At 39.1% G+C, this 22850-nt stretch overlaps 2 protein-coding genes across 4 annotated transcripts in view; one reads left to right on the top strand and one right to left on the bottom strand.

Moving 5' to 3' along the window:
* Positions 1 to 37: 37 nt before the first annotated feature.
* On the bottom strand, positions 38 to 11461 carry LOC102230121 (U2 snRNP-associated SURP motif-containing protein-like). Of its 2 annotated transcripts, none has more exons than XM_023342323.1 (24): positions 11274 to 11461; positions 9408 to 9492; positions 9113 to 9224; positions 8719 to 8828; positions 8533 to 8600; positions 8320 to 8429; positions 7547 to 7611; positions 7301 to 7466; positions 7015 to 7214; positions 5137 to 5180; positions 3787 to 3891; positions 3632 to 3698; positions 3371 to 3540; positions 3131 to 3293; positions 2506 to 2585; positions 2331 to 2418; positions 2125 to 2253; positions 1821 to 2007; positions 1667 to 1732; positions 1537 to 1600; positions 1324 to 1456; positions 1000 to 1110; positions 424 to 590; positions 38 to 339 (listed from the first exon to the last, which is right to left on the bottom strand). In XM_023342323.1, exons 2-24 carry the CDS (start codon positions 9483 to 9485, stop codon positions 219 to 221), a joined length of 2604 nt encoding a protein of 867 aa, XP_023198091.1. In that variant the 5' UTR covers positions 9486 to 9492; positions 11274 to 11461; the 3' UTR covers positions 38 to 218. The 2 variants fall into 2 exon arrangements, with proteins under 2 accessions (XP_023198091.1, XP_005802964.1); XM_005802907.3 differs by having other exon boundaries at positions 1821 to 2010; positions 11274 to 11460.
* A 2310-nt stretch (positions 11462 to 13771) lies between these two features.
* The window catches only part of lrch2 (leucine rich repeats and calponin homology domain containing 2), a 42914-nt gene continuing 33835 nt past the window's right edge, over positions 13772 to 22850 (top strand). Inside the window, exon 1 of one of the 2 annotated variants that reach the window (XM_023342324.1) lies at positions 13772 to 14153. In XM_023342324.1, the coding sequence (XP_023198092.1) occupies positions 13889 to 14153 (265 nt within the window). In that variant the 5' untranslated portion in view covers positions 13772 to 13888. Of the gene's footprint in view, positions 14154 to 18049; positions 18139 to 22850 lie in introns of those variants that run through there. The other variant, XM_023342325.1, reaches the window with a different exon arrangement.

Here is a 22850-nt window from a genome sequence, read left to right as displayed (position 1 = left end):
AGCCCGTCGAGTTCAGGAAACGTCTTCCACAGAAGCATTCGTCACCAACGGTGATTTATTTAGCGTTGGCGCTTTGCAGCAACATGTCATTTTAAAAACAAAATATATCTAAGTAGGTACAGTGGTGAAACTTCACAATAGAAAAAGGTGCAGAGTCTCGTGTGGGTTGTTGAAGGTGGAGCCAAGATAAGAGACTGATGTCAGAGTCCTGAATCTGGTTAGTGTTTGCTCTTCTTTGCCTTTTTGTGGGAGCGGTGCGGGGACCGGGACTTGGATTTGCTGACCTTCTGGTCTGGAGATGGTGATCGGGAACGTTTGGACCATTTAGGAGACTTTGTTCTGCAAAATGAGCACAGAATAAATGATCCTGAGCTCACCTATATGGAATAAGAACTTTTTTTTTTCTTTAAATTTATATTTTACCTTGATGGAGAGATGCTCCTTGATTTCCTCAGCTTTTCTCCAAGTTTACTGTTCAGCCTTCTGTCTCCGTCCTCATTTTTTTTGCTCCTCTCTTTGTGTCTCCTTTCTTCCCTCTGCCCGTCTTTAGACTTCGACCTCTCAGTCTTTTCTTCGTCTTTGTGAAACTCCTAGAGGTGGTAGTGTAAAAATTTGAACTGATTCAACCTCTAAGATCTCTAACTTCGTTTGCAGATTCTTCACAAAATAAGCCATTTTATTAGCAGACAATTTGAACTACACAAAATACCAAAATACACAATGAAATTGGTGGCTGTATAAGTATTTTAGCACTGTATTCCCATGTAGCACGGGAGGAAAAAGGGTGTAGGTTCATGTTTCATCCAGTAGATGGCGCACATAACAAAATCTCTGACATTGTGTAATAAGCTAATCATAACTCTGAAGGTGCTCTCCCAGTTTCCTATTGAAGAACACTTTGATTTGGTTTCTTATGGTAAATTATACAAGGTATAACGATAGCGATAACAATTTAAACATGTTCTTATGAAATGATTTATGCCAAGAGGAGCTGCTCACCTTCTGCAGCAGCTTCTTCCTGTAGGTCTCCACTTGTTGCTGTATGCTCATTCCAGACTTCTTCTGCCTCTTTCCAGATTCCAGCTCATCTTGGAGTTTCATAACCTTTACCTGTTTCAGAAACATTGGATCAGTTTTACTGTTTAAATACAATCCTATGTGATAGAAAACTTTCTATCTAAAATATGTTGATGTTTCTCCAAACAAGTATTTGTTTCGTTCGTGAATAGAAAACTGGACACATTAAAAGTAATTTGTGTACAATGACTGAAACTGAGATCATCTCTAGGCCAGTTTATGATAAATGATGGAGCAAACACTTACTTCCACCTCCCTCAGCCTTTTTCTTTTACTCTCAGACATATGAGGGAAAACTGCCCCCTCATAGTTGGGCGACCTGCAGGAATCGGCACTGCTGTCACTCTCTGAGTCCTCGTCTTCATCCTGCGAGTTGCAGCTGGAGCCAGATAAAGGAGTTACTAAAACTTTTCTTTCCTTCCAGATAAATGAAATACTTTTGCTGATACTCAGCCTTACCTAATATGAGCCTTCTTTTCATCATCCTGCTCCCCTAAAGTATCCCACTTGGAGTCAGTTTGGGCTGAAAGAAAAGAAGCAGAACCAGTCAGGGTCAAACCAGTCACAGGAGCGTCCAGCTACGTCTTACCACTATCACCGATCTTCTCCCATTTAGACAAAGGCACTCTGGAGAGCGGAAGTTTGCTTTCATCCACTGAGGACAAAACAAATCTCAATAAGCAGCAGCCAAAGTAGCAATTCTTATGTTAGAGAGTTGTACAGACATTAAATGGTGGACTCACAGGGAACTCCATCAATGTCATCAATAGGAGCGTTTAGGGGTACGCCATCAATGTCATCAACGGGGACTCCGTCCAGGGGGTCCCAGCCCATGGGGCAGCCGTCTATGTCGTCCACCGGAGTTTTCCCCATCGGAAGCCCGTCTATAAGCCTTCTGTCCAATGGTGCACCGTCAATCTCACCAGATACCTCCTCCAAAAAGACAAACGCATAAAACTCACTTTGTCTAATTGTATTCGTCAACATCTCCGGCTGGGGAGGTGACACAAAGCAGCAGTCGCCTCTGCAGCGAGGAGATAAGCTCACCTCCGGCGTCTCCGTCTCCTCCTCTCCTGCTTTGGCGAACCCCAAAAAGATGTTCTGAAGCTGGATTAGATAAGGCTGGGGATATATGGCCCAGTCTTCCCATGCTCTAAAACAATTCATGGCCTTTTGCTGTGGAGACGGGGACGTTAAAATGTTTCAGCTTTCCCTTCTCTTCTATTTTGGGTGAAGCAAATGATTTATGTTACCTTAAACTGCTCAGCCTGCAGTCTGGCTTGAATGTTTTTATGTGCTGCATGTAGATGCTCAAATATCTGTGGTAGCTTGCTTTCAAAACTGCAGAGAATTATTTCAAAACCCATTAGATTGACCACAAATAAAGACATGGACGTTCTAAAAGTGAATACAAAGACAGTTTCTTACTATTTCCGATAATATGACGCCCCGGCTACTTTAGCGCACGAGTTGTGCAAGATGTCCGACACGAGATATAATCTAGAAATCTGTGGGGATTGACATAATGAAAATATGTGAGCACATATTTTACAGCAGACAGGGAGCAGATACAGTTGTGTTAAAGTTTGAAGCAGGGTTAGGATATAAAACAATATCGTAAACTGCATATTATGCACTTCCAGACCAGCAAAGAGACACTGTTGCCCTTATTCCAACAAAATACACATTTTCTACAGCAAGAAAGAAGGTAAATTTGTAAATCAGTTCTACAGTTTTTACTTTAGGGTGAAAAAAAACGTTATTAATCAGAAGGATGTTCACAGAATCCTTTAAGTTATGAAAGACAACAAATAGGTAGCCTCCTTATAGGAAAAGAGTAAAGTCTTTTCAGAATGACAATGTGGCTCCTGTTGAGAGAATCAATCAGAAGCAGCTGACAGGATGTCTCCATTTCATAGTTATGCTCCAATCTAGCATCGGTCTAGAATGTACTTTCTGCCTCTCTGAATAAAATACCAACTGAACTTAATCGCTGCATATGTCTGTAACATGATAAACGTGAAAGACAATACAGTAAAACAGCAGAACTCGCCTTCTTCTGAAGGGGAACTTGAAGCGAACAAAAGGACTCTGAAATGTGTCCCACGACTTCCTCTGCTGCATCTGCCCGGTCCAGACAGAACAACATGGCGCTGGCGATATCCTCCCTGCTGGGAGTCAGCTCCTCCACAAGAGTCTCCAGTCTCTGTCGGTGCCTGGAGTGGGTGGGGAACATCAAACATTCAGCTCGGATCAAGTCGGAAGCCGATGTGCGTCCCAGATTCAGACTTACTCAGCTCTGAGCTGGCCCTTCTTCACCTCCTCCTCGGGAGGAGCGGCCTCCTCGACCGCCGCTCCCTCGTCGCTCCTCTCAGTGTAGCTGTTGAGGATGGGGGGTCGCCATAAGGAGCCGCCTCTGAACAGCCGAAACTCTGCTGTCCTCCACTTTGTCGGGGACTCGCCCTGTGGGACACGAGACGAGAGGTTAAATCCACACAAGTTATTTCCTATAAAACCAAAGACTTCTAAAGACGTTTCTGTCATGCAAACTCACCTGGAGGATAGAGAACAGTTTCCAACGGTAATACACATGATCTTGGCTTTTGTTGTCAAAAAGAAACCTGAGAAAAAGAAGAATTCAAAAATAAACCTTGAGTTGTATTGTTTTTGTTCTAAAGAAGCGATTATGTAACAGTTTAGCATAGCTACCTGTAATCTGGGTTGTTTTTTTCTTTGTTCATTATCATGGCTTCAAATAACGGGCCTTCACGCACCACAAACTCTACCATCCTGTGAATAAGGAATAACAGATTCCTGTGGGGAGAAATGGCTGTATGAGTAAGAATACACACTAAACCCAGAGTCAAACACAACATAAAGACACCAATCACCTCCTTACTAAACTACAGGCCAATGAAAACTGCCTTACTGTATTGTTTCAGCTATGATTTAGGCTTAAAAAAGACTTTAGTAACTGTTCTCGACTTCAAACATTTATCCCCACTTTATTATTGGGAACCTTAATAGCAGGAACCCCTGATAAAAATGTGTAAAACAATGTTTGTGTTTTATCGCAGTAACATATTCCAGAATAATAATTAAAAAAAAAAAAAAAATAGAAAAAAAATCAATCTAACCTTCAGAATCAATAAATTTGTTGAGTAGGGGAAAAAAAACATTTCCCAGCAAAATTTTTTTTAAACAAAATCGTTATTCCTAACAACTCCTATAAAATAAAATTAAATAAAGCAAACTTTAATGTTGAAAAACTGCATGGCATCATGAAATACCAAATTAGATACTGGAAAACTAAGAACGGGTCACGATTGGATCTTTACAAACTATAACAATATAAAAAAATCCAAGCTTAATCTACGAAATAAATGTATTTAATTTGACATGTATTTTAACAGTTTGATTTTTCTACATTTTACTGTGTGAGATTAAACTACTTATATTAAGGTTTCATCAGGAGTGCCAGTTTTTGTGGAGGATACTAATTCAAACCGTAGCAGATTCTACTTGCAGGGATGGCTACATTTGGATATTTCAATGAAATAACAGTCAGCTCTTTAACAAAGTTATACGATCACAATGATCAAATATAAAACTATTAAATAGAGGAACAACTCAAAGGTAAAATATTCTGAGTAGCTCCTGCAGATTGTTGGAGCCCAATCACTAAACCAAAGTTAGATTGGCATCATCTACACCTACTTGTACCCTTGAGCAAGAGCTATAATTTACAGAATTGCACTAGAAAGCTAGCGCTAAATGCTAATTACATCCTGACTGTGTTAGCATTGAAGCTATCTGCCTTCCAGCTGTATCGGTCTGCAGTGTCTCAGCCAGCCCATGCGAACCCTCAACCCTTAAAGAGTATTTCTGCACGTTTACTAACGCCCACTGTCTATGTGACTTACTATGTGTGTATGAAAAGTGCAAAAACTGCAGTTCCTACTGAATATGCATGGTTACAAGATGAGTGCGCCTCAGCCTCTGTCCTATGACACTAATGCTATGACAGCTGGTCAGTCGTAGGAAGAAGAGTGTGTGTACCTTTCGGTTGGGATAACCACTTTGACTACGGCTTCGGACAGAGTCTGTTTGTGAAGTCAAACCAAATAGTGAAGATATTAAAAAGTGAGTACCTGTACAGATGAAACACTGCAGGATACATACAGCATAAAAAACAACGGAGGCATTCATGATCAGACAACTGGGGAGGGTTGGTAAAAACTTCAACATGTAGGGGGGAAAAAACTGTTATGGAACCCAAAACTAAAAGCTTCAGTTACTGATGTGCACCCAAAGAGGGCGTCAGAAATTTAATACGATCCTGCATCCTGTAAAACTGCAAATGCAGGAACAGATGAGCAAGTAATAAAATGCTTTTTTTAATCACTTAACAATAATTCATGATCAATTTTGTCGATCTTGAATCAGCTGCCTGGCAATATTTGAAACAAGAACTTGACTGAAATGATCATAAAGGACAAATTTTCAACCTTCATGCATTCTGCGGAAGAGATCTACGAACAAATTTTCACCCTTTATTTTCACACTCATCTACAAAACCTTGCTAAAGTATTCAGACACCTTAAACCTTCACACATTTAGTCAGTTATGGCCACAAATTAGTATTTTACTGAGTTTAAATCGAAGCTAAACCTGTTTAGTTACTGCTGATGAAAAATAACTGGAACATTTATCAGTATATTTGATGTTAATTATTCTTGATTCTGATTATGGCGTTTGACTAAATGAAATGTTAATCGCTTGTTTCAGAATTGGCTACTGTGTTACGTTTTTTATATTTCATGTAAAGCACGTCGAACTGCCTTGCTGCTGAAATGTGTTACACAAATAAATCTGACTTGTAGGGATTTTAACATTAAAATCAACATTAAGTATTCAAGAACTTTGAAAGGTTTATGAATAAGAATGTGGCATGCCGTTTCCACTGACCACAAAACTGCACAAATTGGAAATATGAAAATAAATTTGCTTAACGGAAGCACGGCAATTTTGAAAAAGAATTTTCTGCTAAATAATTTTCCTCACTGTATTTATTATAAGCCTGCCGGGCCACCTGGCTTTACTTGTGCCCTCACCAGGCTTAGCATTGTTTATTTATTTATGCTTTTTCAAAATGTTTTTAAGACTTCATAGTTCATGTTCAGGCATTAATCTTACAAAAACACAGCATTATCAAGTCATATTTTAAAATTTCCTGTCAACTTCAAACATTTTTTTTAACTCAAAAACCCGACAAGCCGCTGGATGAATGACTGCCGAGTTTTCTGGGAGAAATATTGCAGCCGTATCAAAATTTATATATTTCGCAAAACTGCATCAAAAATTACACGAGTTAAGTGATCAACAACGAAGAAGAAGACCACAGGAAGGGGTAGGAGGATGATGATGACGGCGCGGCATGTTTTTTAATGACATCGCAAAAAAATAAAATATTCTTGTGTGATTTTAAATGTTTCTTATTTAAAGGAAACACCGCAATAGTGAAATTGTGCTTTGCACACATTTGTAATGGGATTGAAGTTACTGTAGTGTGCATTTCTACTCAGCTGCCTTTTAGAAATCTTGTTATAAAATACAGTGCAACCAATTGCTTTCTATTGCTAAATAGAAATTGTAATTTAATATCAGTATAAATCCAGCTGATCTATGAAGGCCTCAGAGGTTTTGTTAAAGAACCTTGGAGGGAAAAAATGGAGGAAGTTGTGGAGATTAAAGCACCGTCTCTGTCGTTTAGGGACAGGGATGCAAACATCTCTAAGCCTGTGGCCATATGTAACAAAATGTGAAAAGGTTCAAAGAGTGTGAAAGCTTTCCTCAGGTCACCATTCCTAATCTAAAACATTATCTTGATCAACGCATTTTCAGCTAGACACCATCGGCCAGACGAGGAGGCTTTACCTTGTCCAGCTCTGCTTTGGACGAGCCCAGCGGCTTTGTGAAGTCGTTGCGGAAGCGATCCCGGGGCTGAGCGTTGAAAGGGAGACCAGATGGGGGAGGAGGTGCCACCCTCACCCCAGCTGGTGTGTACAGAGGCTGCGGCGGGATACGGGCTGGTTTGCCCCATCCGAGCTTCATTTCAAAGCCCATAATCACTTTACCTGTGGTTCCAAACACATTGCTGTCAGAGATGAACAAAATGATGAAAGTTCGATAAATTGGGACCAAGTTCGAAGGTCCACTTCACCGTCTAGAGCAGCCATGGCTCTCTCTGCATCTTTCCGAGTCATGAAAGCCACAAAGGCTCTGTTTGAAGTCCTGCAGCGCTCCTCGTCCGTTCGGGGCCACATGATCTTCACGCTGGCCAAGGGGCCATATTTACAAAACTCTCTGCAGAGTAGGTCTTCGTTCATCTGAGCAGAAAAAAAAACAGAGGTGAGAGATGTACATGTAAAAGCATTAAATCCAATAAAACTGAGTGTACTCCTGCTACCTTGGGGCTAATGCAGTTAATGTAGAGATTAGTGGTGACCGGGGCCGTCAGGTCGTCGTACAGCACTGTGGGGCAGAACAGAGGGCGCATTTAATAAAAACTGTTCCTACATGTTTCTCATCTAACATTTCCAGACTCGGCTTTTTACAGTCTTCTGTCCTTTACGTTCATTTAAAATATAAATAATTAAAAGTTCACAGTGACTTTACGTACGCTATTTCTACAACGGGACTTGCACATAGACTCTGCAAAATAAGAAACTGACATGACACGACAGGACGAAGGAAAGAAAGCAAGCAAGTCATTGAAAGAAAGAGACAATCTAAAGAGAGGACATTAAAAAAAGAAATATTGAACAAGAAAGGAATGAAAGACAGAAGGAACCAAGATGGTACAGAAACAAGCAAAAAATTAAAAACACAAAAAATTAAGGGCCTAAGTAAGGAAAGAACAAAAGACAGACACAAGGCCTAGGAAACGAGGAAAAAACAGAGGATGAAGGAAAAAAATAAAAGACACAAAAAAGGAAGGCAGGATGGACGGATGAGGACGGAAGTATTGAAGGATGGACAAAAATAAATCGAAGAAGGAACAAAAGAAGGACACAAACAAGGAATAAGTAAGATGGGACAAGAAAAATGTCAAACTCAAGGAAAAGGGGGCAAAATTTAAACAATAGGATAAAGAATGAATAAATTCAAAGATTTTTCTCATTCTGATTTTTCTTTCTATATTTAATCAGACCTGAAAAACAAACAAAAAAAAACTCTCACTTGATCGTCCCGATAATGGAACGTCCAGATCTCCGTATCCGCCTCCTTCTCCTCCAGCCTCAGAGTCATTTTTCTTCCTTTTATGCCTTTCCTCACGTTCCTCCTGAATGCTGAAAAATTTTAATGCAAAATAACGAGCTTGTGTGCACACAGAACGCATCATTCATATGACACTTAAGCATTAAGCTGTAAAACAAACTGTGTCAGACTTACAGCTTAAGTTCCTCTTTAAAAAGTTCAAGATTGCTCTTCTTCTTTTCTTCTGTCTTCTTTTTGAAAGCCTATTCATCAAACAGGCAGCGAACGCAGCGTTTAGTGCTACCTTATGGTACACTTTCTGAAGATTTGAAAATGAATTGAAACTATGACACAGCAAAGATGTAAAGAGTACAAACTTACAGACTTTTTGCTGTCAGACAAGGACGTTGGTGAGGAATGTTGAGACACAGGGACAAACTTTGTGGCGGGTCGGTACAGCTTACTTTTCTTGATCTCTGATTCTTCCTCCTCTGCAAAAAGTATAACCCACCAAACACCAACTTTTATATACTTAGTCAAAACCTATGCAGGTACAAATGGCAGTAACATGACGCAGTCCTACATTGTCAGTTCTAAGTAACTAGAAGATTAAACTTTAGATCCTACACAGTTTAGGACTTAACACTTCCATTAAAGGTCCTTATTATTTAATAGAAACAATGAACAAGTGCATTACACCAGACATTGAAAAGAAGGAAGTATCGTCTGAAGTCTCCAATCAGAGGTCAAACATCCCTGAAAAGTCCATACTCGCCTTTAGTCGCATTTACAATTCCCCCACGTACAAAAGTCTTTACTTTGCTTTTTTCACTGGTTTCAAAAGATGCAACAAATTCTTCAAAAACTTCAGCAGCTTTCTCTTCCTCCTGCAGCATCACACAGACAGATAAAAACACAAACTTATGTCTCATTTACCTCTTCTTACAGTTTCCAAAGAAACAAAGCTTAACAGTAACCAGTTATTAGTCTGGAACTGATACACATGGGCATGACTGTTATCTTTACATAAAACACATTAAGAGACAGAACAAATGCTAATGCAAGCAAACCTTTTTCTTTAGCTCTACTTTCTCTTTTTTTGTGATCGGTTTGATGGAGGCGGCTGGTTTTCTTTTTCTGTCCGCCATGCTTAACCTGCAAGACATAAATAAAACTGAAACACAGAGCTAAAAGCAACCAGCAGTAAAATATTGATGAGATATTCCAACAATCACCTGGGCTGCTCACAAGTTTTATTGTATAAAAAGATTTTATTCACTTATGTCTGCATTCAACACTGCTAAAATGCACTGACCCTCCTCCAATCTGGTGCTAAGCACTGCTAGCCAACTGGCTGAAAGAAGGTTAATATACTTTAACAAGAAAAAAAAATCAATTTTCAGTCATGAAAGACAAAAGGTTACTGGGTTGCAAATTAAATGAGTGTGAGCCATCCCACTTATTGATTTAACACTGTTTGAAATTACAGTTGGAAAGCTACAAGTGGCTTTGATGTTAAGGGGACGACTGGAGGTTGACTACATGAGCAGATAGCCCAACTACTTAACCTGATGTCAGCTTGTTATACTTGTATAACCTTAGAAAATAGATTATAAACGCTAGGAAGCTAAAAGTAAAAAAAATCAGTCAGTTATTGTTAGTAATTTGGATGAAGTCAATATATAATATTATAGACAATATTATGTTGTAAAAATCAATGTTTTGAGGGGCTTTTTAGCAAATGGGGCAATTGTTACATTCCTGTTTAAGCAATTAGATATATTCCACAATTGTATTTTCTTTTTTGGTCTAAATACAGCTATACTTTGAAACTGTATTTTTGCATAAGGTTAAAATACTAAGATAATCTTATACTGGCCCATGCACAGCCTATCTCAGTTTAGGTCTGGTACTAATATCTAAAAACCTCAACATAGACCACAGCATGATTTTGGTGAAGCAAAAGTAGAAGATAGGCAGCACCAGAACTTTTAAAAACACAATCAAATGAAACTTTTGAGCCAAAATTACCAAGAAGAAAACAATATGAATATTTTGGAAAAGCCCTCCCTCTGAAAAACAAACCAAGAAGCGCCTGATTTGTTTGATTCTACAGAATATAGCACATACAGGGAAACAACGTGTTGCAGGTTTTTTTTGAAAGAGGTAATAGTTTTAAATAAATCTTGCTTTTTTGGTTTGTCTTCTGCAGATTGATGGAGAAACTAGCTGATCTGATCTATGACCCATCGAATGATATATCTCTATTTATTTGTATCAATAGCAATACTCAGGATGTGAATATAAATCAGTTTAGTGCAGCCTTGTCTGGGTCAGAGTATAATAATGCATCTTAAAACAAATGGATGGACTTCTATGAGATCCTAAAACAATTATATGATGTAAACATTATTCACATTATAAGATGCATTCAAAGCCCAAATCTGTTTTCTGCTAACTGAAAACATCCCATTTGGACATGTAACAAATTTTAAAAACAAAGTTTTTCACTTAATGTAGATTTTTTTTTTAAATTCATAATGCATACACATCATAACTGAGTACATTTCCAGCGAAACATAAGTATTTTAGACCATTTCTGTAAAAAAAATAAACAGTTTTAATCGGCCTGGTCAGCTTGAAAGCCATAATTTCACTAAGCTAATGTTTAGCTTAGCCACCAGTTCTTTGACTCTGCTGAAATATGAAGCTAACCGTAGCTTTTCACGACTAATGCTGCACACAATGTACACTTTTCAATCAAATAACACAGTTGCCTTAACACAAACACGCAGTGGTGCTAATCGTTTCCATCTTCTAACCAGGGGGGCTTTCCTACAGAAACAAACACATCCCTGCTTGCTAGCTAACATCCAACCGTCCCCCTGCTGTAACGCCACAACACGCAGCCCTGCCGCATGCACACAGAGTCATACCTCAGCCAGAAACTCTGGGAGTCTTTCTCTAATGCTCCACCATTTTGGTTATGACATATGTTTGTTTTTTTTGTTGTTGTTGTTTTTTTTGCAGCCACAGCCAGATACTCAGTTGCAAGAAGATACCCGAGTGTAGCTCCTCAGTGGGGGCAGGACGCCTGCTCGGTCTGAACGTCAGCGACGGCTCGCTGCTACAGAGGGAAGATTGCTGTAAAAAAAACAAAAATGACTGGCTTCAGTTGTATGCGTTTCATCTGTTTAAAAGTACATCTTATTTGGATTTCCAAAAAAGAGGACACTTGACCCGGACCTGAAACACTTCAATTCAATCGTACTCTGAAGACTTTTGATCTTAACAAAGTTAAAATGTGCCTTATCTGTAGAAGGAATAGTAAATTAACAAACTTCAGATAGGCTTTCACAAGTACCAAAGTGACTTATAAATCTCTGGAAATATATAATAGAAATAATTATTGGTATCAGCAACGGTATCAATCGATGTTTGTCGCTTTTTACCATATCTGATAAGTATATCTGGTCCGATATGAACAACTGATGTTTATTTCCATCTTGTTGCCATTTGTGTATGTTTTTCAGGATGGGGAACCGGTTGGCCATGTGATATTTATTCAGTGCAGAGCAGGATTCTGGTGTCAGCAATGGTGACAGAAGTGAAGGCAAATATAAATACTGATACTGATAAATGCTGGCATAGCAGCAGTATTAATATTGGATAGTGATATCGGCCCAAATTTTTACATCAGTGCACCCCTAATAATTACTTTTCTGTAGTTTAGAAAATTAGCATGTGTCAATAATAGCTCACTTTTTAAGCACATGGACAAAAATACAGAAAAATATTGAATTTATAGAATGTATAAAAATAGCAAGCAGCAGGGGGCGCGGCGGCGACACAGGGGTAAAGAGGGTAACTCTTTGCTGAATATCTATCCCCTCTCTCACCACCCACTTTCAGATAAACTCCAGTAGAGGCAAAAATAATTCTAAAACATTAATAAAAAGCAGCAGTCTCACAAAGACACAAAAATGCGTATACTCTTTAGTTTCCATCTTCATTCTCCTCAGTCAATTTAATAGATTATCTCTCATTTTCTCAACCTTTTTATAGTTCTTGTGTCCATGTGAGCTACACTTGCCTTTTGTGAACATTCACTGCAGTGCAGCCCTCTATTTGTCTCTTATGCTCCACCTTTGTAAAGTAGAATAAGCTTCGTAAGTTTTGGCAGCACATCATTAACTGGAAGCACATTTAAATATGTAAAGCCATCAACCTTTCCACTGCCTGTGAGATTAGGTAGCAAAAATAAAAGTTCCCGGAGAAAACCTTACTTTCTGCAGCAACACTCAGATCATTCTGGGTGATCCCAATGTGTTCTCAGGCAAGAAGACATATGTAAACCCTCTGCTTGATTTGTGTTGTAGTGTACATCTTTAAATCTCTCCCTTTGAATGCCTCGACTTGACTTTTCTTCATAAACCTCTCAAGGGTTTGGTTATACCTGTGGCTTCTCGCTTTTTCTTCCACATTTTTTCCTTCCTCGCAACTTTCCATTAGTTTTTTAGATACAGATCTCTGTGAGCGGCCAACTTCACCGCTTCACGCTAACAAGTATGCTGTAATTTAATGCTGGTTTGAGCTGCAACCTTCAAACCACCTCATCTTCTCACATTAGAAAACCAAACTTAAATGTATTTTTATTGGAACAGGCCAACATGATGGATAATTTGGAGATAAAAGAAAATAATCAACTGTCTTCTCTATTTTCTAATCAAATGAGGAAATTCTCAAAGGTTTGTTAGAGGAGATTGGCAAACAAACATGATGAAGAGCAGAGGCCACAATGGACCAAGTCTGGAGAAGTTTGAAGCTGGCAGGGTTCGGTCAAAAAATAATATTCAAAGCTTTGAATGTCTCAAAGGACTCTTTTTAATTCGTCAAACAAAAAAAGGAAGGAGCTTGGCAGATCTGCAAACCTACTCAGACATGGTCGTCCTCCTGCATTACAAGCCAGGGAAGAATAATTAGTTGTGAGCTAAATACAAATAAACACAGCCAGATTTTTAATTGTTAAAAAAAACTCTCCTTTTCAACTTCACAAGACACAATACTTGTTGTAGATCTATGAGATAAAATGGAAATAAACTTGAGGTTTTGGTTGCAATATGGGTAAAGTAAAAGTAAAGATTAATATAATTTTGTTTTATCCAGAGGGATAAGACGCATTTTGACACAGAATTATTTTTAAATGTTGTTTGGAAACAGGACGTAACATGATCACCCACTGTCGTCAAAGCAGAGGGGAAAATCTACGAGTGGCTGATTCCTGCCTCCTGCAGTCAGTGCTCTGCTTCTTCTAAAACCAGGCGGCAAAAAGGGGGTTAAACCCTAAAATGGCTACCATACCCCCCACCTTCTCCTCTTCATCCTCATCATCACCAGCAGCAACAGCAGCAGCATCATCATCACCTCTGAAGCCCATCCCCTAGTGTCGGTCCGGGAAACGCACCCTGCATGCGCATGGGCGGAGAAACTGCCGCTGTGCGCTTGTATTATTCTACAACTAATTTCTCCTTTTTTTTTTTTTTTAACGAAAATGGCGTCTGGTCAGGGAGGTGTAGGAGCTGTCACTGCTCTACAAAACCATGAATGCCCCAGCGGACCCCACTGGAGCCCGGCTGTCAACCAGTACCACCACCACCACCAGCACCAGCAGCAGCAGCAGCAGCAGCACCACACCGCCCGCAGCCTGGACCGGGCTCTGGAAGATGCCGTGAGCTCGGGGATCCTGAACCTGAGCGGCAGGAAGCTGAGGGAGTACCCGGGGATCAACTACGATCTGACCGATACGACACAAGCAGGTGAGTCTCTGTTCTGGAGCCTGCAGATCCAAATCACAGCGATGGGAGGGTCATGAACGCAGCATGCTCGCTTTGTGCGCGGATTTCTGCTCTTTTCTTATTCCTGGATAGGGGCGCAGCCTCTAAATGGGGGAAGCTGGACTGACTTGTGTTAAACCTTAACATCCTCGTTGTATTTACCGTCCAGTGGGTCATATATCACACCTCTGCGCTCCTCCGCGGACTCTGTTGAGTGCCTTTTTTTTCCCTCAACGCCAGTAGCTTTCATTATTACATCTCCCCTGGAGACATGAGTGAGACGGCAGGCGCACCCTACAAGCAGGCGCTGTGCAGCGCTTTGGACTGAAGGCTCAGTTCATTTTGCACCAGGAAGCAAATTATGAATGAACCAAGTTACACATTCCTTGCACGCTTCTTATCCTTTGTGCGGTGCACTGAGGGTACTTCTTCGTTTTGGGCAGACAAAAGATGAAGGGTACTCAGAGCCTCAACCCGTCTGCCTGCATGACTGTCCTGATATAGATCCATACATTTTAGAATGTGCCAAACAGAAAGAGGGGAGCTGGTCTGTCTTTATATTTTCTCTAGGCTTGTTTATTAATAGTTTCTGCCTGAAAGGTGACCTTCTGCGGCAGGCAGGTCAGTCAGTAGGTCAGTCACGTTCTCTTATTGCTGTGTAGTTTAGTAGAGCCATATCATACATACTAAGTTTTACTTGACATTCAGGGTTTGCACTGGGCTTCTGTAGCGCTGCACATGAGAGCCTGGCAGGAAGGAGATTCTCAAGGTAGGATAACCTTGAGTAAAAATACCTACATTTCATGGAATTTAGTCAAAGATTAACAACAATTTGCATAACATAATTTAATAGGTTTGGTTTTCAAACAAAAAAACTGAACTTATTCCTAATTATGTTATCTGTAAGTAGAGATGGGCCATAGGAATTGGATAATTTTTGTCTTATTGATTGATTCATTGACTCTTTTCAGTTGGTAATAACATTTGCCTTATAGAAATTAAGTTTAAAAGTATTGAGATAAACAAAAACCCTGGAAAGTGTAGGATAAAGTGCACGGTTTCTTCTTATTATGCCAAACACAAAAAAAATCTTACTCATTAAATAAGCAAAAGTTAAGAACATGAGTATAATCTTCATGAAAATGTTTGTTGCAAAACGTTGTCAGTCTTTATCCTCGTTATCCAGAAGACGCTGATTCTCACAGTGAAGGTCTCGTCCTCTGATGTGTCCACCTGCCATATGGCGGCACTTTATCATCAGCAGCTTATTCCTTTGATGAGCCCCTGGCCTGCGTTACACCCCTCTGCCCCAGGGAGTTAGTCGAAGCAGGGTTTTTTTGTTTTTTTTTATGGAACTGACACATCTCAAGTCAAAAGAAGCACCGGACGCTGTATAAAAAATAATGAGCTTCTGAGAATAAAGTGACTTTCAAAGGCCTGCATTTTGTCTAAAACGCTGGCTGTTTTGTTCATCATGCTGTTGTAACAATAAGCTCATTTTGATCTAAATCCAGTCTTATGATTGTCATCTGTTATCTCCAGAGCATGGCAAATCCCAGGTATGACAATCAGAGTTATAAACAGATGTTTTCATGCCTGTAAAGCCTCTACTTTACATAGAGACTAATCCTGCGACCAGAAAAACTGCTGTGTCTTCACTTTCATGTACTCTGAATAAAGGGTTGTGCTAGAGGGAAGTCACACTTTCACAAAGACATCAACACCGCCCTGTACATCAGCAACAAAAGGTGTTACACACCTGCATTTCAGACTAACTGATGGAAGAAACTCATTTACATCTAATCTGAGAGAAGTGATCACTTTAATTTTTCTCCACCTTCAAACAAATACATTGCTCTTAAAAATGAATTGCTTTAATTTTAGGTCCTCTTACAACAACTGTGACATGTGTCTGTTTAACCTTAACTCTATTATGAAGTGTTTTGTTTTACTTTAAAACATGGCTGCTCCAGAATCTAAGAGGTGACCTCCATAGATCAGCCTATCAGCTGGAGCAGAGAGGCTATCTAACACATGAGTGCCTGTTTGCTGTGTGCTACTAGCACTTTTGTCGCCACTCAGTTTGTTTTCCCATGAGAAAAAGCAGCAGCTCTATGTGACGCTGCCCTCAGCTTGTGCTGTGGTGCAGGACAGCAACACACCAAACAGGCCAGATATTCAGCTTAACAGAACAAGCTTACGCTGACTTGATTCAGCGTTATGATGAATCACAGTTGTCACTGCATGTACAATATTGGTATTCAGAAGAGCCCACTGCACTGAACCCCACTGAAAACCTCCTGGTTATTCCATCAAATGTTGATTTCTGAACTGAGTTAAAACATTAGTATTGTTGTTTCTAAATGAATATGAACTTGTTTTCTTTGCGTTATTTGAGGTCTGTAAGCACTGCATCTTTTTTGTTATTTTGACCATTACTCGTTTTCTGCAAATAAAAGCTAAATTTTTGCTTGGAATTTCACAGACATTCATACGATAAAAGAACAATGTTCATTTTTACTCAAACATTTGCCTACAAAGAGTGAAATCAGAGAAACTGGTAATTTTAAGAGGTCTCTTAATTTTTTCCAGAGCTGTGTTTGGTTGGATGGCCTTTTACTGGCTTTGATACCCAGATGCTAAATGTTATAAAGAGTTTTGTGAGCTCACACAACCACCTAGCACCAGGAGTGTTGGGGAGTTTGTTTTAGACTACAGTTGGATAGAGAGCATCTGTAAACATCAATTTTCAAGCTTCTAGCACATAAATATGTTTTGATATAAACCCTCTCATTATGGTTGTAAGACTTTAAGTCTTTTGTTTCTAACAAGTTTTCTTTCACTATTGTCCGTACTTGGCTTCATCCGACTTCCCACCAACTTTGATCAAATTTGTGTTGTGCACATCTGATAACTACAAAGGAAACAGACTGACTGCACAATTATACACCATTTTGTGTTGGTCTAACACATGAAACCCCAATAAAAACATTAAAGTTGGTGATTGTGACACAACAAAATGCAAAAAGTACTTTTGCCCGACTGAGGGAGAGTAAGGTGCATAATAGGGTTTGCGTTCAACTTTATAGCTAAGTGTAGTACAACTGCCAAGAAGTACGTTATTAAATACACAGTATATAACTACAAATGGTTCACGATAGAGATTGTTGTTTGCACACTTTATTTGAAGGAGTGTACATAAGACTGGCATAATACTGTTATAGATCCATCGACTGTCAAACATCTAACATCTGTCATGAACATGAAGGAGTCTTCATGAATGTCTATGATGTTGTCATGAAATGTCACTTGGTAAATAATGACACTTTTAATGGACTTTTTATGGATGTTTTAGTACAACTTTTACATTAAAAGTGTCATTATTTACAGAGTAACACTTCATGACAACAGTCATAAACATTCATGAAGACTCCTTCATGTTCATAACAGGTGATATGTCATGTCAGTGTCATATCAGTCTTATGCAAATAAAGTGTTACCGTAGTTTGTAAACAGAATCCTTCTACATACTGAAATGAATGGGAATGAATTTGGAAATCACAATAAAAGAGTGATTTTGTTTTAATCATCAAATGAGGGAGTTTGCTTCAGGGGTTTCACAGCTACAACAACAACAGCAACAGGTTTGTTGAAACAGATGTGCTTAGCTTATGTACCTTTAATTATTGTGGAGTGAACAGAGTAAATCCCACAATGTGTCGTCACCACATTCCTGGGATCTTGGAATCTTGAAGGGTGATCTCTGCACAAGGTTACGAACCAATCCAAATTCCTTAATTTAATAATTAACCCATGCAAACACTGAGAGGGCCTCTTATCTGTAAGCAAATGAATAAAAAAGGCCAAGCCGTTCCACAGGGCTCCGTGAGACCTGGCTGCTAAAAACACAACAGGATACAACCGAGGGTTTAACTTTCAGGACTCATTCTGAGAGTTATAACTTCAGGTACTGTTTTTGTTTTCAGAACTGAACTTATCTTAGAAATATAAGCAATGATTTTTTTTATAGGTATAGATAGTAAATTGTTCAGTTTTTTATTCTAAATTAAAAAAATTCACGTTTTGTATTTGCGATGGACTGGCGAGCTGTAAAGGGTGCCTGCCGCCTCTCGCCCACTGACCATGAGCTGCCAAGTTAGTTGTTTTTTTTTGTACTGACGGATAAGTAAACATCAAAATTTAACCACATTCCATTAGTCTTCAGATGAGCATGCTCCTTTAGTAAGCAGTGACTTCATATTTTGTATTATTTACTGCTTGAGGCAGAAAAATCACATTTCAAGAGCTTGTTGGAGAAGAAAATATAAAATATACCATTGTTTTAGACGTTGGTGTAACATTTCATTAATGTCTCTCACGTTACAGCAGCTCTGATTGATTCTATCGTCTCAACGACAGGCGGAGTATTGAGGTCATGGTGATATATTACAGCTCTAACCTGTGCATTGGTAGACTGATACACAAACCACTAAATGTTTAAAAATGATCTGACATTGATGAGTAAGAACCATTACAGAAAGATTAGACAAACAGTGAATAAGTCTCATTGCTTTACTTGTGTTTGACGTGTGCATCATGTATCCAGCCATAAATCCTGCCTTTTAATCAGTCATATTGATGCCAGATGGTCAGTTGGTTTTTTTGCCCACAAATAAACAGAAACGTTAGAATATAACTGTGTCAGAACAAAGAAATAATAACAGATCCACCATTTTTTTCCAAGTGAATAAAAAAAATGTTTAAAACGAGATGCGATTTCTTTGGCATCGGTATTTTACGTCTTCTTTTTGTATCTATGAAGTATTTCAAGTTCAGATGCTTAAAAGAACTAGTTCATTTTGTGCTACTGTGACAGTCTGCTAAATGTTTTGAATTGGGCTAGATTCAGAGACATGTGGGAATTGGTGTTCTTAGCCTGCAGAGTTTCATATTCAGCCTGTATTTCATTCCTTCACAAGCCCTCGAGCGCTTACAGACCCTGGATTAGAGAAAAGATGAAAATCTAGAAACAGCCTGAAGGCAGCTAAATATTTTACAAAGTGTGCTTGAAGTATTTGATCTGGACATGAACCAAGTTAATGTGTGACTAAGACAACAAGCAAATATGGGACGTTTTCAGTCATTTGATCACCTAGGATATTGATTTTACACATTGTCAGTCAACCGGACCACAAAATGAGAACTATTTTGGATTCTTATGATTTAAACTATAGTTCCTCGAACGAGGAAAGGGATTTAACCTTTTTCTACTGTTTTACATTCCTTCCACAAGACCGATATCTGCTTTAAACTGGACTTTTAAGCAAGCAGTCCGGTGTTAACCAATCAAATGTGTATTGTATGTTGTATTATATTCTCGTCTTTGACAGTGGTTCTTTTGATGCCAAAAAAGCATTAAAAAGCCTGTTTTTGTGTTTGTGCAAATGTGTTTTTATGAATGTCAAACTGTGTTTTAATAAACACACTAAGTATTGAACCATCAGAGAACTGACCAGATGAAATCCAGAGTCCTTAAAATGTCTAATAGCTGAAGTATGCAACTGTGTTTTCTTACAATTCTTACTGTACTTACTGTGTGCACAATACATGGAAACGCCCACTCCACAGTGAGTGAACATGCTAATAAGCAATACATGGTATCCTGAAGGTTCATCATCTTTTTGAACAGCCCCCTGACACAGTGGCCCCACAGACAAAGACCCGTATTACCAGCAGGAACAAAAGCTCCTGCATGCCAGAGAAATAGGCTGGTCACTTCTGCTGTAGGGTGCTGACAATTAACCACGGGTTAATTGTTGTGTTTCATCAGGTTTCTTTCCATTAGAAAGTTCTTCTGTTTGTGCCTTCACTGTTCAATATTCATCTGTTACCTCTTACTAATCCATTTTTTAGGTACTTCATAAAAAAGTAATGCTTGTTGTCATTTAGTTCGCTTTAAACCTTGATAGGATATCTATTAGTGGAGGTTCTGCTGTGTCACAGGAAGAAAGGGTATTATCTGCACTTCCAACCTTAATGAATATATTGCCGATGCAGCGTAAAGGGTGCAGCGGAGTGGATCCGTGATGGAGTGCTCCTCTGTCTCATAGGCTTTGTCCTGTGGGAGCTCTGAGCAAACCAGCAGGTGGATTAAAGACCCGCTGCGGCCTGCAGATGGTGCACAGTCTGGAAAAGGAGGGGACAGAAATGCGTATACAAAAGACCCCTGAATCCCTCCTCCCGTATTGTGCTACCATCAACCCTCATGATTTCAGTGCTAAGCAGGAATCCCCAGTTGTGGGGCAGGTGGATAGTCTGTGTACAGCTGCGTTACATCATCCCAGTCAGAGCCTCAGGGAGAGGCTACGGCCACTCTTAATGGAGAGCGAGTGTACCCCACGACCTCCCATTAGGAGTTCCTCCCTGTGGTAATTTCTGTTTCCTTTAACCTCTTCGTTTATTTTGTCTTTGCTCTACTGACTGTGTCAACACTCGCTTCTTCCTTCTGCCCACTGATTGCAGTTAGAGTTCAGGTCTGAGAGGTCTGTGAATATATTCGCTGTTAATTAGCGTTGAGGGTTTCTAAATTTGTCAAATCTTGTTAAAAAGTGAAGCGAACCAAACTAGAGCGGTTGCTTTTACGCGATCAGCCTGATTGTTTAATAAAGTGGTAACCACATGTAATGGTTTTAAGATGAGGGAAGCGCTGCAGTCTTTACTCTTTCAGTAGAAAGCATGGGGGTCTTCTGTGTGGTGGGACAGAATAATTGAAAGCTCTCTGTTTAACTCAGGCCACGCAGCTCTTTGAAGAGGTTTCTAATTATCTTGTCAACCGGAGATAATTCAGAAAATAAGATTGTTCACGCACTTGTGCACTTACACGCACCCCCCCCCCAAACACACACAATCCCAAACACACACACTCCCAAACACACACTTCTACCCATTAAATCAATGTTTATTGGAAGGTGAATGGAAGGAAGCCTGTTTGGACGGATGCTGCTTTAAGTGGAAACAAGTTATTTGTGTTTTTACAAGACTGTTTATGGAAATATCTTAGGTGTGTGATTTGGGAACCTTGAGACCTTGAGACACAGGCAGCAAAAAAATGTTAGGATTTAATTTGGTGGTATTTACATGATTTATTCTATATTCTATTCTAGATAGCTCAATAAGAAGAGCATGGAGCTCATCTGTCGTAAAATTACTGGATCTAAGTGCAGCTTTACATTTGCATCTTCCTCTTGCTATGAAATATTTAGCACACAAGCTAAAATATTAGCTTCAATTTATAACTGCCTCTCCCATCCTGACCTCATTCAGCAGTTTCCAATGTGCCTCATCCTGTGATAAATTAGCAAGCATCTGAAATACTTTCTTAGACAAATGATGTGAAAATACATACAGATCTAGATCCAGTAGATGCAAGTGATGATGTAAGTCAGCACTTTTCATCATAAAAACTTATATTAAACCGGTTATTAAAAGGCTCTCATGTAGTTTAATTTATATTTATATTTATATTTCAGCAAGAGTTTCGACATGTTATGAAAATATAAGCAGAATCTTTTAACATTATTAAATATTCATTGGTCATCATGGCCATTAGTGAAATACCACATTAGATTGTTTATACAAAGAAACAAAACTAAACTGTATGTTACAGTTGCCTTTAATTAAAACTGAAGAGCCTCTGTCGTACTGTTGCTAAAATGATACCATACATTGATTATTACAGTTGTAACAATGCCATCTGTAAATATATTGCCTGTTCAGCTTAAAATATTGCTAATGCGGTGAGTTAATTTTGAAATGTTATGTTATAATTTTAAAGTTTTTTGGGTTTAAATTCAATTCTTTAAACCATCTAGGCTTGTGATAATTTTTAAAACTCCAAGAGAAAAGTGTTTGAAAAAAAAAATTAATGTTTGAGGTGCAAGCTAACAGTTCATAGCAGTGCCTTTGCCTCCTTTTACGCCTCTCTATTCAATGCCCTCGTTTGCACATAAGCACATTTAGTAAATGTCTCTTCAGTTGACATTGTTAGCTTGTTGTTAAAATTCCGTTTCATTTGTTTTTCTCTGCTTGTGTTGCCTAAAAGAAAATTCAGTGGCTTTAACAGTTACTTTGTTATTATGATAAGGTTCAGTCAGCATATGAAGAGGATTAGCTTATATAATCTTATGCAAAGCAATCTGGAATTGCAAAATCAGCTGACTAACAACAGTCTTTTCTCTCATGCACAGCTTCCCACAACACATATTCTCTAATTTAGCTGTCATGGAGGGAGCTTGTTTCCTTATCAGCTGCAGATCTGCTGACTCAAATTGATGATTTTTATCTTTTTAAATAAGCAAAACCTACTGCAGATTGCAGGAGGTTCTTTCTTTAATGCTTGTGAGAGTGAGCAAAAATAAATTAATATCAGCAATCAACTTTAACTTTACCACAAATTATCAACTCGACAGTACACAATAGATCTGCTGCTTTCCAGCAAAGAGAAAGACTTGAGCTCAGCTCAAGTCTAAGGCTGTTACTGTGAGTCTCCCCGGTCAATGATAGATGCGCTGACATATTGCAGCCATAGCAGCACTCAGACAGTCAAAGCTTCAGACTCCTCTGTAATTTTAGACCATTGTTCGATGAAGGAGACATGTTAGCCGCTGGTCTGTCACAGAG

Source organism: Xiphophorus maculatus, chromosome 11 (genome assembly GCF_002775205.1).
Source record: "Xiphophorus maculatus strain JP 163 A chromosome 11, X_maculatus-5.0-male, whole genome shotgun sequence".
Taxonomy (NCBI): domain Eukaryota; kingdom Metazoa; phylum Chordata; class Actinopteri; order Cyprinodontiformes; family Poeciliidae; genus Xiphophorus; species Xiphophorus maculatus.
Note: the sequence above shows the minus strand (reverse complement) of the source record. Positions and strands in the feature narration are given on the sequence as shown.

Coding starts and splice junctions, on each gene's coding strand:
- LOC102230121 (XM_005802907.3), bottom strand. CDS start 9,485: ATGGCGGACAGAAAAAGAAAACCAGCCGCCTCCATCAAACCGATCACA. Junction 3,699..3,786: donor AAAAACAACCCAGATTACAG/GTAGCTATGCTA, acceptor TCTTTTTCTCAG/GTTTCTTTTTGACAACAAAA. Junction 3,294..3,370: donor AAGGGCCAGCTCAGAGCTGA/GTAAGTCTGAAT, acceptor CACCCACTCCAG/GCACCGACAGAGACTGGAGA.